Source organism: Mobula birostris, chromosome 3 (assembly GCF_030028105.1).
Source record: "Mobula birostris isolate sMobBir1 chromosome 3, sMobBir1.hap1, whole genome shotgun sequence".
NCBI lineage: Eukaryota > Metazoa > Chordata > Chondrichthyes > Myliobatiformes > Myliobatidae > Mobula > Mobula birostris.
Window position 1 is genome coordinate 65,579,132 of NC_092372.1, and position 13,318 is coordinate 65,592,449.

Consider the following 13,318-nt stretch of genomic DNA (forward strand, 5'->3'; position numbering starts at 1 on the left):
ATTCCCTCTTTTTTATCATTACGTGATAAACTTACACAATAGGTGGTCACTTCTACAACAAGATACAAAACATGGCCAAAGGCATCTTAAAATGCAGACAACAATCAAAATTAATATAATCAGACTTCCGAAATGCAAATCATCACTATCAACCAATACATTTTCCTTTAGTCCAAGAGAGCAAGAGAGTCCTCCTACTCAGTTCCTTCAATAACACGTTTGCAGTCTGTTCGATTGCCCCTCCATAAATGCACTGCGTGGCTTATGGTACACAGGGGCTGGAGTTCCAATATGGCAGATTAATTCATCAAGGAGCACTGCTCAATAAGATCAGTTTCTTCTGAAATCAGAGGTTTTTTTACTAACACAACTTCCTTCGCTGCCACTGAATCTGTAGAAAGTAGACATCAGCATATATAGCCACGGTCCTTCAAGTTAGGGTTGTCGGAATCCTGTGTCGCCAAGCTTAGAACTTACTGCACCAGCTCGTGTCTCAGTCGTTTCTTTTAAAGAATAGTTTCACAATAGCAGTCAAAAGTTGTAGTTGAACCCATGTGCTCTCATCATGGAATTCTTCCAGGAAGCTCTCTAATAGCTCATCAGCATTGTCAATTCTTTCTGCATACTCTCCAACTATCCATATCATTGCTGCTCTTGCTTCTGATTCATCCAATAAGTCCAGATTTTCACAAAGTGTTGCAATAACCCTTTCATACTTGTTTGGGTATTTACGGAAAATGTCCTTTATTACTACAATAGCTCCTTGGACGACATGAATTTACTTTTGTCTGAATGAGGTCAAGTAGCGTACTCACGCAGCGTTCTGCTGATTGCTCAACTTTAATTGCACATCGTCCAATTGCACGCACAGCTTTTTGCACAAAGTCAACATCTACTTCAGTGGCATACTCCTTCAATTCTGCCAAAACCTGTGCAATGTTGGCTTGAGAAGCCAATCGAATCATAATATTTTTCCAGTTTCACTTATATTGGATCACTGTATTTTACAAAGAAAACCTTCGTTTCATGCTTAAGAATCTCAGATCTTTTCTGTATAATGAGGTTGATATTTTGGATGGCAACATATTGGAATTCTGGTTCTGCAGACAACAGCGTTACCAGTGGGGGAGCCAGTTTCTTCAACAAAGTGCCATAGTAATCCAAGCCCTTTGAAAACATTTCAATGAATTTCATCAGATCCTTTACAGCCGACAGGACAACAGTTGAGTTGGTGTGAGATAAACGTAGCGTCACACACTCACAGATGCTTTTAGCTTCTCGGTCATCCTTTGGGCTATAATTGGCCAAACAATCAAGACTAAATATCTGGCCCCATAAAGTACATTCATTTAAGGCTGTTAAAAGCTTGTTGATTGTCTGAAAATTGAGGTCTAACAAGTTGCTGTTTGGATGAGATTTTGTAACGACCATTGGATTAGGGTCAGATACCAGATCCTTTAGAGTGTCCAGAAATCCCTGATCTTCTACCAGCTGTGTATTGATATCATGTAGCTTGGCTACACAGACAGCAGCAGTTTTTCATACACAAAGGTCTTCATCCTTTAGACATTTTCACAGGGGCTCACTCAAATACTCAGTAATTTTATCTACACGGATGCAGCCTATTGTGCTCATGGCCAGCACTCTGATGAGTGGATTGGGATCTTCACAGTCCTTAACAAAAGTGTTGACAGCCATAATTGCCATATCTGGTTGGCTCTTTGCATAATTCATTAGGTAGAGGTACACCAGCTTCTTCAACTCCAAATTGTCTGTCTGCATAGTTTACGACATCAGGAAAGAAGGCACTGACATCTTTGCCAATGGTCATTGACGCAATCACTTTCTTCACTGCTTCTTTCTTTTTCTCCTTCTTGTCACTGTTGAGTTCTGCTTTGAGTTCAAAGATTTCTCCTTTCTTGGTTGTTCTGAAATATTTAGAATCAGTCATGGTGAGTGTATTGCTCTCCATCGAGATCCGAGTTTCCCTCAATCCCAGTTCTTGATCAGGCAAAATCTCTAGGTTCAATCCTGGGGTAGTCACCTTTAGGCTGGGTTTTGTCCTCTCGATAGGCCTGTCATATCTATGAATGCAAGCTTTGGAGAGTTTTAGTTAATTTGTATAAGTATTTTCCCATCTCCTTCCCCAAGGTATGCATACTAATTATGCAGGTAAGCTCTCAGGGAGGAGCAGCAAACAAGGTCGGGTTCCCCATGAGGTTCTCAAAGGATTCCCGTAGATAATTTCTGCAGGTGATAACCCCGTCTTACTTGATGGCATGATTCTCATGTGGAATAGGGCTAAGGGTAAAATCTTCAACCAGGTCAATCCAGTTTCTTGTGTAAGTTTGGCCAGCTTATCTTTCAAGGTACCATTGGTTCATTCCACTATGCCAGCTGCTCTCGGATGATGGGTGCAGTGGAACTACTGTTTTATAGCAAGTTCTTTACAGACTTTCTCATTTATTTTGGTCACAAAACATGGCCCATTGTCCGAATTTAGCATTTCTGGAAGTCCATAGCGAGGAAATTTCTTTTAGCAGTATCTTTACCACGTCGTAGCAGTATTGTCAGTCATGGAGATAGCTTCAATCCATCTAAAAAATACATTTACTATTACTAAACAATGCTTATAACAATGTACTCTAGGTAATTCTATAAAATCAAGTTGCAGACAAGCAAAAGGCCCACCAGGCAAGGGGGTGGTTCCAGAATCACAGGGCATCTCTTTTCCAGCATTTGTCTTTTTACAAATTAAGCATGCTTTAGCTCATTTTTCAGCTGCTTTCTGGAAATCAGAGAGCCACCAAGTTTGTAATAAAGTATTAACCATTCCCTCCTTGCCCAAGTGTGTACAATTACGTACATAATCTACAAACGTATCAAGATAGGTAAGAACACAGAGGGAACACAGACCTGTCCCACAGGGGCATCCATAAATTGCTCTGAAGTTCAAGGTGGCAACCCATTTGGGACTATAGCTTGCGCTCTCCTTCAGGGGCGTCCCCCTGGAAGTTACGTATTTCCCCCATATCTGGCATACCCATCCTTAGATTTCGTCTAATGGGAGCTTGCTGGGTTCTCAAGGGGACTAAACGTGTGGGGTCCAAGGCTGTCTGTTTTGCTGCTGCATCAGCCTGAGCATTACCCTTAAATATCTCATCAGATTCCCCCGTACAGTATGGGCTGCACATCTAATAATAGCCAAAACTCGAGGTAGCTGTAGAACGGTGAGTAAGTTGTTTACAAAGGTAGCATTACTAATGGGGTGGCCAGAGGAAGTCAGGAATCCCCAAAGTTCCGTAGTCAGTGCATAACGGGAGTCTGTGTAAAATTTCGCACTTTAGTCTGTTGCTAGGATACAGGCATGAGTCAGAGCAAGCAGTTCAGTCTTCTGGGCAGAGACAGCTATTTGAAAAGAGGCTTCCTCAATTACTTCACTGTCCGTCATTATCGTATAGCCAGAATATCATTTCCCTGTTGGATCCACAAAAGAGCTTCCATCTTCATAAAACGTTGCCTCAGGCCTGAGGGGGTATTGCGGAAGGGATGGTAGAGTCCCTCCTTCTTTCACGGTGATCCGGACAGGGGTGGGGCAGTTGGTGCGGCCGTCATCATGGCCTGAAATTGCTCAGGGATGTGGTACAATGTCTTGGGTTCCGTCAATATTAAAAGTGTGTCTTACCAGGTGTCCCATCTTCACCTCCGACTCCTTCCAGTATCGGAGTTGGCCCGCGGCCAAGTCTTACCAGTCTCCCTCAGTGCTGGAGGCTTGTTTCGTCAGGCTGTAGGCAAGGAACCCTAGGCTCTTTGGCTTGAACCCAGGGCCAACTCTAACGGTAATATGGGGAACCACCAGTCCTGTCTGTCTGTTCATTCTCATTATGGATTCCCACCTGTAACTCCTGATAGGTTTGGTATCTTAATTCTGCCTTCCATTTCTGCCCCTCATCAGCTGAGAGAATCATGCAGCGGAGACTGAATAAATCTTGTGGTGTCGCATTAAACTGTGCTGGTTTTTCTTTTCTATCTGGGGCCTGATTCATGATCATTATCATTTCTTGAGGCTTCCAGGGTGCATGGTTTTATTGGATTCTTCCCCTCCCCCCACCCCCCATCTCAGAATAATCCTCAGTATTCCCTTCCTGGATCTCAGGGTATAGAGAGCCTCCCCTTCCCTGCCGCCGCTGTTTTACCTGAGCGGCCACCGTATCTGAGCACTGGGAGGATTGGGGTTCAGGCGCACTGGGTGCACTCGGCCCCTGATAAGGTGGGGGATACAGTGGATGCTCAATCCTCATCGCGGTCGCTGTCCTCAAACAGGGTCGGTATGCCAGATCTAAGTTCACAATCCCATATTGGCTCTGGATCTCACGTGCGGCACTACCAATTTAAAACTTCCTGTCTGTCCATATCTGCCCTTGCCTGTTTTCTTTGCTTTTCTCAGTTTCTTAAATGTCCCTTAATGTACCACTAAGCCAGCAGGGCATTCCCCACACCCACCACTTTCTGTGTAAAGAACATATCTCTGACATCCCCCCCCATACTTCCCTCAAATTACCTTAAAATTATGCCCCCAATACTGACTGTTTTCACCCTGGGAAATAGCCTATAGGACCTGATATTTTTGTGGTGTAGACTGAAGTCTTGAAGGGGCAGGATAGTTGGAGGAATTTCTTTAGTCAGAACGTGGTGAACCTGTGGAATTTACTGAATGGTTCTACACCAGTATACTTCAGATTCAGTTTTATAGCCCAAGTCTATGCTACAGTCTCTGACAGTATGGAGGTTGAATTTCTTCATATACCAGCCCACATAAGACTTATCATACAAGGACTGGCAAAATTAAAGGAGAAATTATGTCCATAAGCCAACTACAGATAACATATCTACCCATAAATGAGACAAAAACAAGCCACCAAATTAATTGTAAAAAATGAGTTTTCAGCACTAATCTCCATGATACATTAAACATTACGTTTTATAACCAGAAGACCCATTTACACCTAATCAAACACCTAATCCTATATCAAAGCCAATATCAAACTGAGTTTTTTTTCTGCAATAACCTTTGACAAAGCATGTTATTTGTAAATTTCCTGGTTATCCTTAAGTCACAGCATATTACATCCAAGAAAACAAATACATTGCTTATGTTGATTGGTCATTTGCTTTCACAAATCAATTACCTTGATTTTATTTTTATAAATACTCTGCTAGATCTTTAATGATAGCATCTAATATTTTATCTTTTATAGATGTTAAGCTAACTGGCTGTAATTTCCTGTTATTTGGGAACTCAGTGGGCCCAAACCATTCCTCCCCTTTTGTGGGATATGCAAAACAATCCTTGTTTCAGTCCAATTCAGGCCACTTCCCTCAACTCTCTTGTTGATACAATACTGACTCTATTGGTGTTGCTTCCTATACTCATGCAGATTCTGAGTATTTCTCTGTATTTCCCTGTATTTCCTACCAATTTCCAGCTGAAATGTATGTGCTCTTAAATTTTAAACCTGCACTCTTTTCATACCTCCAAGAGGACCACAATCCTGTCATAGCATTTTAGGCTTGCGTGCCTCAATGACCCAGAGAGCTACGTTGGCTGGAGACAGGGCCTTGTGCTTTGGCTCTTGGCAGGGTCACCCATGCCAAACAGGTCAAAGGGTAGAGGCCAGACTGTGTGGTTCACCAGTCCTCGAGGTTTGGGGGGTTCAGTTTAGGATTAATTCCAACTGATCAAAAAAAAACAATTGTTACAGAAACAGCAATGAAGAATCCTTCTATACAAGCTGAGGTGGGGGACCTTCATTGTTGCCCTAAACACCAGCAGTGTAACAGGCAGTAAGTAATAAGTACTCTTTTCACAGAGGCTGGTCAACAGAGCTTTTTTTTAAAGATATTGTAAAGCTGTTGCAGCACTTGGAGTCATAGCAAGGCAGGATAGTCCCTACCCTGTGGCAGTAAAATTAATGCTGGTAATCCCTTGCAACTGCCCAAGCAAACACAAAATAGCCCCTAGGACCAAATTTGTTCAACTTTACCCACATAATATACAACTAGGAGCATAGTCAGAGAATAAAGGTTCCAGTATCCAGATTCAGCTTTAAATTTTATTCACAGGGTTAGAGATTCCCAAAAAGAGCAAGAATATAGTCACTTGTTTGTTACGTACAGTAGATTAAAATCTCTGACACCAAGAGAAGTCCAGAAAGTCAATGCTCAGCCATAACCTTCTTCAACATAAGGAGCTGCAATTCGGAGTGCAAATCGGTAACACAGCATGGAAATAGACCTTTCAGGCCAACGTATCCATACCAACCAAGGTGCCCACTAACTAATCATATATACCTCCTCCTATCCGGTACTTACCCCAGTATCTTTACAATTTTGTTATTATACCTGCCTCGACCACTTTCTCTAGCAGCGTATTCCATACAAGGGCCAAGCTTTGAGTTTAATTCCCCCTCAGGTCCTTTTTATACCTTTTACTAATGAAGTTCAGTTTTTAGTTAAAATTTCCAAGAGAGGACTATGCACATTCACCCTATCTAAGCCCCGTATTACAAGTATGCAACCTGAAAAGTCTCTAATTCTTACTTCCCAAGTAGTTATATCAGCGGGAAGAAAAAGCAAAGCTTTGTTCAAAGTGGGGAAAATGTATTTCCTTTCCCTTCTGCAAAAACCCAAGCACGCTCAAATCCCGTTCGCGCCAGTTCTAGCCAGGGAATACGCATGCTCAGACGGCTCGGCTCCAGTCAGGTGCCGGGTTAGCCCCGCCCCTTTTGCGCCGCCATGCTGAGCCCGTTCGGCCGGCTGCCGGTTCCAGCTGTTGCTCGCCGTATTCTGCACATTAGCTGGAAGCGGCGGCAGTGCGGACTGAGGGCGGCCTCACGGGACAGTGGAGGTGTCGAAGGTCAGACTCCAGAAAGAAATAATCTACAGCGGGAAAAGGTGACTTTGGGGCGGCCTGCGGTTTAGAAGCAGCCCGGAACGATGATCGTTGTCCTGCTGCACCCCTAGAAACGGCGGCGCGTGCTCCGGAGCCCCACCATCGTCACAGTAACGTCATCCTTTATTGTGACGTCGTCATTCCCGGGGTCCTGTGGTTGTGGGTTCCTCTGCAAGTTTGTTCTCCCTGTTGCAGTTTTCATGAGTAAAATGCCATTCATGACCGTGCATCACTCCGTATTTGAAAATTCATATTTCCTGGGGATTGTTACTATAACAGCAGATAGTATGGAAAAGTATTTATTTGGGTGGAGGACGAATTATGATTCTATTAGGCAGAAATTTGGGAGTGTAAACTGGGAACAAATTATCTCAGAGAAGATAAGGAGGAAGAGTGAGTGGACAACAGAGACTTTTTCCCAGGGTGGAAATGGCTAATATGAGGGGGCATAATTTTAAGGTGAGTGTGAGATGTCATAAAGTGCTAGTTGTATGGAATATACTGCAGGGGTGGTTGTAGAGGTGATATATTAGGAACATTTAAGAGACTATTAGGGAGGCACATGGATGAAAGAAAAATGGAGGGCTATGGGGCAAGGAAGGGTTAGATCAATCTTGAAGTAAGTTAAAAGATTGGCATAATATTGTGAGCCAAAGAGCCTGTACTTTGCTCTACTGTTCTGTGTGCACAAATTGTTGATTACAATGACGGCTCTCCTCCATTGCAGTTATATTTACAGAATGCAAAAAGAGTGAGATAACAGGAGGGAAACTATGATGCATTACAAAGGGCTCAAGGATGAATATGCAGAGAAAGTAAAAATCCATCACACAAGATGCATTTTGAAAGTTCATGCATATTTTGTGAAATGGAGTACATTTTTGCACCTAGGCCTTACAACTTTAAAGCTGCAGCTTCAAGATCTGGTGCTGAACGTTGTGTTAACAGAATCTCCAAATCTATTTATACAGTTTAAGGTATAGATTAGCTGAAGTTGTTAATAATAAAAGGTCAAATGATGCTTTTTTAAAAAATCAATGTACAACAGTTATCCGGATGCAACATTACTCAATGTCTGCTTAAAATTGCGCAGCTTGCATTTACTTTTTCTGTATTGATAGAAAGGCAATGTACATCCATAGTAGTTACGCTTCGGCAGCCTGAGCTACAATATAGGCGCTGGAGTAATAAAATTATTTCCTTCAGTTTCCGTTCCTCCTTTAAGATTTTCTTTAGACCGAGTTAATTATTACCCAAGCATAAAGAAAGACAACTAAAAGAAATCATACTGAAAGGTATTGGTCAGGTCACATTTAGAGTATTGTAGGTTGTATTAGGACACTTCTCTAAGAAAGGATGTGCTGGCATTCCAGAGGAGGTTCATGAGAATGATCCCAGAAATGAAAGGGCTACTGTATGAGGAGTGTTTGATGGCTGAACTTGAGTTAAGCATAATGAGGGGGGATCTCATTGAAACCCACCAAACATTGAATAGCCTGGATAGGATGGATGTGGGGAGGATGTTTTCAATAGTGGGAGAGTCTAGGACCAGAGAGCACTGCCTCAGAAGAGCAGAACATTCCTTTAGGACAGATATGAGGAGGAATTTCTTAAGCCAAAGTGTGGTTGATCTGTGGAGTTCATTGCCACTGACTGCTGTGAAAGCCAAATTATCAGGTATATGTAAAGCAGAGGTTGCTGGGTTCTTGGTTAGTTAAAGTGTCAAAGGTTGTGGAGAGAAGGCAGGAGAATAGGACTTAGAGGGATAATAAATCAGCCTTGATTGAATGCTGGAGCAGGCTCGATGGGCCAAATGGTCTAATTGTGTTCTTGCCTTACAGTCTATATCACAAGACTTCACTTTTTACCTTGTGGTTGCAAAGTAAATTTGTTATCTTTTTCAGCATGTATTCGTTTTGCTTCACATAGTATTTATTGGATATGTTTTCAAAATTTATTCTTGCAACAGGTTGATGATTCCTCTCTTGGTTCAGTAAGATGAGTAACAGTGAGTTTGGGCTGTGGTGTATTTGAACAGCTCAATACAAAATTTTCCATTCCAGCATTATTTTAGTTGAATTTAAATAATCTGAGCCCGTGTAAATAAACGTACTTGTTTTATTAACAATAGAAAACAAGGAAACAACTAATTTTGTATTGTAGGAAGAATGGTTCCCTTTTTAGCTCATACACATAGTCATAATTGCCATAATCTTTTCCAGGAAAACTACGACCTGTCTAAATTTCCAGTAGAAAATATTAGAAATTTCAGCATCATTGCTCATGTAGACCATGGAAAAAGTACACTCGCAGATAGACTCCTGGAAATAACAGGTACTTCTTTTTTAGTAATACATACAGCAGTGAAATCCACTTCATAACCTTTTTTGAAAGCACATGGAATCATGGTGTACATTTCATTTTCCTTTGTTGTTCTCTGATCTTTTATAATTATTTTAACCAATTGTTCCCTGCATTGTGGGCAACAGGTTGCTTTTGCACCCTGTATTTATTGAAAAGTGGCTCTTGCTGTCTGTATGATCTCTAATGATTTCAAGGAGGGGATATGTCCTGTGTGAAGGAGTCAACTACTCCTGTAAGTGAACAAAATAATATAAAAGTAGGTTTAATACTGGAATAAATGCATAGAAAGCAAACATCTTTAAAAGTAAGCATTTTGCGTGTGTTGCTTCTATTTCCAGCACCTGCAAATTTTCTCGTGTTTATCTTTAAAAATAAAATTGACAAAAATAAACTTCAGTATGAGGGCTGGTCACTTTATTGAAATGTTTGAAGCTTTAACCTGAAGTTGAGTCATAGAGCACTACAGCACAGAAGCAGACCCTGTGACCCTTCTAGTCCATGCAAACTATTAATGTGCCTAGTCAGATTGACCTGTACCTGGACCATAGCCCTCTGTATCCCTCCCATCCACGTAGCTATGCACTTTTTTTTTAATGTGGAAGTCGAACCTGAATCCTCCACTTCCACTGTAGTTCGTTCCACGTTCCCACCACCTTCTGAGTTAAGAAGTTATCCCTCGTTCCCGTTAAATAATTCACCTTTCACCCTTAACTTATGACCTCTAGCTCTTGTCTCACCCAGCCTCAGTGGAAAATGTCTGCTTGCATTTACTCTACCTATACCCCTCATAATTTTGTATGCCTCTGTCAAATCTCCCTTCATTCTTCTATGCTGTAGGGAATGAAGTCCTAATTTGTTCAACCTTTTCCTTTAACTCAGGTCCTCAAGTCCCAGCAACATCCTTGTAAATTTTCTCTGCACTCTTTCAATCTTATTGGTATCTTTCCTGTAGATAGGTGACTAAGACTGCACGCAATACTCCAAATTAGGCCTCACCAATATCCTATACAACTTCAACATAACTTCCCAACTCCTGTACTCATATCAACACACATCAAAGTTGCTGGTGAACGCAGCACGCCAGGCAGCATCTCTAGGAAGAGGTACAGTCGATGTCTCAGGCCGAAACCCTTCGTCAAGTCCTGACAAAGGGTCTCGGCCTGAAACGTCGACTGTACATCTTCCTAGAGATGCTGTCTGGCCTGCTGCGTTCACCAGCAACTTTGATGTGTGTTGCTTGAATTTCCAACATCTGCAGAATTCCTGTTGTTTGGTTCTGTACTCGTATGTTCTGTTTTATGAAGGCCAATGTGCCAAAAGCTCTCCTTATGACCCTGTCTACCTGTGATGCCACTTCCAAGGAATTTTGGATCTGCATCCTTCTGTTCCACTGCACTCCTCATTACCCTACTGCTTAGCACTCAAGTCCTACCCTAGTTTGTCCTCCCAAAGTGCAACACCTCACACTTGTCTGAGTTAAATTCTATCTGCCATTTTTTCCCAACTGGTCTAGATCCCACTTCAAGCTTTGATGGTCTTCCTTGCTGTCCACTATACCTCCAATCTTGGTGTATTCTGCAAATTTGTTGATCCAATAATAAGCACATTTTAGTTGAATAAGTACATTTTGACTCATTTAAGGTATGTTGGCAAAATTATATATTGAATTGCGTTTACTGCGTCTTGAAATGTACTCTATGCTTTTTGTTCGTAAAAATTTTTTCCTTCTCTCTAAAGTAGGCCAAATTGAAAACAGTAGCATTTTTATCTCTTCATTTTCTATAGTATGGTATTTGAAATACGTCTGATTGGGGAAGAACATGTCTTAATATTTTAACTGATACATTTTCAGGGGCAATTATCAAATCTGGACACAACAAACAAGTACTAGATAAACTGCAGGTGGAGCGTGAACGAGGTATTACAGTGAAAGCGCAGACAGCAACTCTGTTTTATAGTCATGCAGGAAGGACCTACCTCTTAAACCTGATTGACACACCAGTAAGTTCAGTACAACTCTCTTTGTTATTATCTTCTTCTTGAGGCCTGGAAGTTAACTGACCTTAAGCTGATAATATATGAGCAATTTTGATGAAAACTGTCCTGTTGTTTAAAAGTGTTCAGAAAGTTGCCCATAATCCTGACTTTCCATTGCTCTGTTATTGTTGGAATCTCAGATGCTTCAAATCAGTTGAAGTCTTTTGCTATATTCCCAGTTCAGAGAAAGATACTGTGAGCTTTGGTAGATTTTTATTTTTCAAGTGGGACATATTGGCAATAATGTACATTGACTTGGGTTTACCATATCTTGAAATTGTGCTTTATATTACTCTTTGTTCATAAATAAAAACTATACTGTATATTTACACTCTAAAGTGAGTCTGGTGTTGGCGTGTGGCCAAGTGGTTAAGGCGTTCGTCTAGTGATTTGAAGGTTGCTAATTCGAGCCTTGGCTGAGGCAGCGTGTGTGTCCTTGAGCAAGGCACTTAACCACACATTGCTCTGCGACGACACCGGTGCCAAGCTGTATAGGTCCTAATGCCCTTCCCTTCGCCAACATCGATGGCGTGGAGGGGGGAGACTTGTAGCATGGGCAACTGCTGGTTTTCCATATAACCTTGCCCAGGCCTGCGCCCTGAAAACGTTCCAAGGAGCAAATCCATGGTCTCATGAGACTAACGGATACCTATTTAAAAAAAAAAAATTTAATGTTTTGAAAGTGAGTCTTTACTCAAAAAGAAGTTTTTCATCTCTGCATTTTTCACAGGGTCATGTGGATTTCAGCTATGAAGTTTCTCGTTCATTGTCTGCTTGTCAGGGTGTGCTGTTGATTGTCGATGCCAATGAGGTAAATTAACCTGGTGGACCTTTGATATTTATTACTCTCTTATTGGTGCAGAATAATTTAAAAAATCTAATATGCAAATATTGTACAATGGGAATGAAGTGACCTGGCCTCCACAACCTTCTAGGGTAGGGAACTTGAGAGCGGATAGTGAGGTCAGCTGAGAAGATTATCAGGGTCTCTCTTCCTACCATTACAGACATTTACACCACATGCTGCATCTGTAAAGCAAACAGCATTATGAAGGACCCCACGCACCCCTCATACAAACTTTTCTCCCTCCTGCCATCTGGCAAAAGGCACCGAAGCATTTGGGCTCTCACGACCAGACTATGTAACAGTTTCTTCCCCCAAGCCATCAGACTCCTCAATACCCAGAACCTGGACTGACAACAACCTACTGCCCTCTACTGTGCATATTGTCTTGTTTATTATTTATCGTAATGCCTGCACTGTTTTGCGCACTTCATGCAGTCCTGGCTAGGTCTGTAGTCTGGTGTAGTTTTGTATTGTTTTACGTAGTTCAGTGTAGTTTTTGTATTGTTTCATGTAGCACCATGGTCCTAAAAAAAACGCTGTCTCGTTTTTACTGTGTACTGTACCAGCAGTTATGGTCAAAATGACAATAAAAAATGACTTGACTTGACTTGAAATTCATCAGCCTGTGTGAGAACAACTTCCTGTGCACCTCGGTTCAGTGACTGCCCCACAATCTTATGCCCATTAATCCTGGTTCGAGATTTAACTGCTACTGGAAATATCTCAATATGAACTCTGTCATCCTCTTGTATATTTGTTTTAAATGTATTTTTATCCCCCTTAGGGCATTCAAGCGCAGACTGTGGCAAACTTCTTCCTTGCCTTTGAAGCTCAGCTCATGATAATTCCAGTGATAAACAAGGAAAGTGTTTATTTTTCTCTTTGTGTTTGTTTTGTTGTATTGTCCCTTAATAATTTCAAATGCAGCTTGCTTTTGTTCTCAACACAGTGCCAATTAAAATCATGCAAAATATTCGTCTGATTACCTCTATAGATTGATCTCAAGCATGCAGAACCTGACAGGGTTGAAAAACAGATTGAAAAGGTCTTTGATATTCCCAAAGAAGAATGTATCAGGGTACGAATCTTGCTTGTATTCTTTTGTGTAGTTGTTCAAT

General features: G+C 41.5%; 1 protein-coding gene and 1 pseudogene across 4 annotated transcripts in view; one reads left to right on the forward strand and one right to left on the reverse strand.

Moving 5' to 3' along the window:
• Window positions 1–207: 207 nt before the first annotated feature.
• On the reverse strand, window positions 208–1,954 carry LOC140195673 (AP-1 complex subunit beta-1-like; annotated as a pseudogene).
• Window positions 1,955–6,780: 4,826 nt separating this feature from the next.
• The window catches only part of guf1 (GTP binding elongation factor GUF1), a 45,204-nt gene continuing 38,666 nt past the window's right edge, over window positions 6,781–13,318 (forward strand). For 3 of the 4 annotated variants that reach the window (XM_072252771.1, XM_072252774.1, XM_072252772.1), the window contains exons 1-6: window positions 6,781–6,954; window positions 9,175–9,286; window positions 11,169–11,317; window positions 12,084–12,164; window positions 12,985–13,060; window positions 13,193–13,278. In XM_072252771.1, the coding sequence (XP_072108872.1) occupies window positions 6,796–6,954; window positions 9,175–9,286; window positions 11,169–11,317; window positions 12,084–12,164; window positions 12,985–13,060; window positions 13,193–13,278 (663 nt within the window). In that variant the 5' untranslated portion in view covers window positions 6,781–6,795. Of the gene's footprint in view, window positions 6,955–7,100; window positions 7,412–9,174; window positions 9,287–11,168; window positions 11,318–12,083; window positions 12,165–12,984; window positions 13,061–13,192; window positions 13,279–13,318 lie in introns of those variants that run through there. The other variant, XM_072252773.1, reaches the window with a different exon arrangement.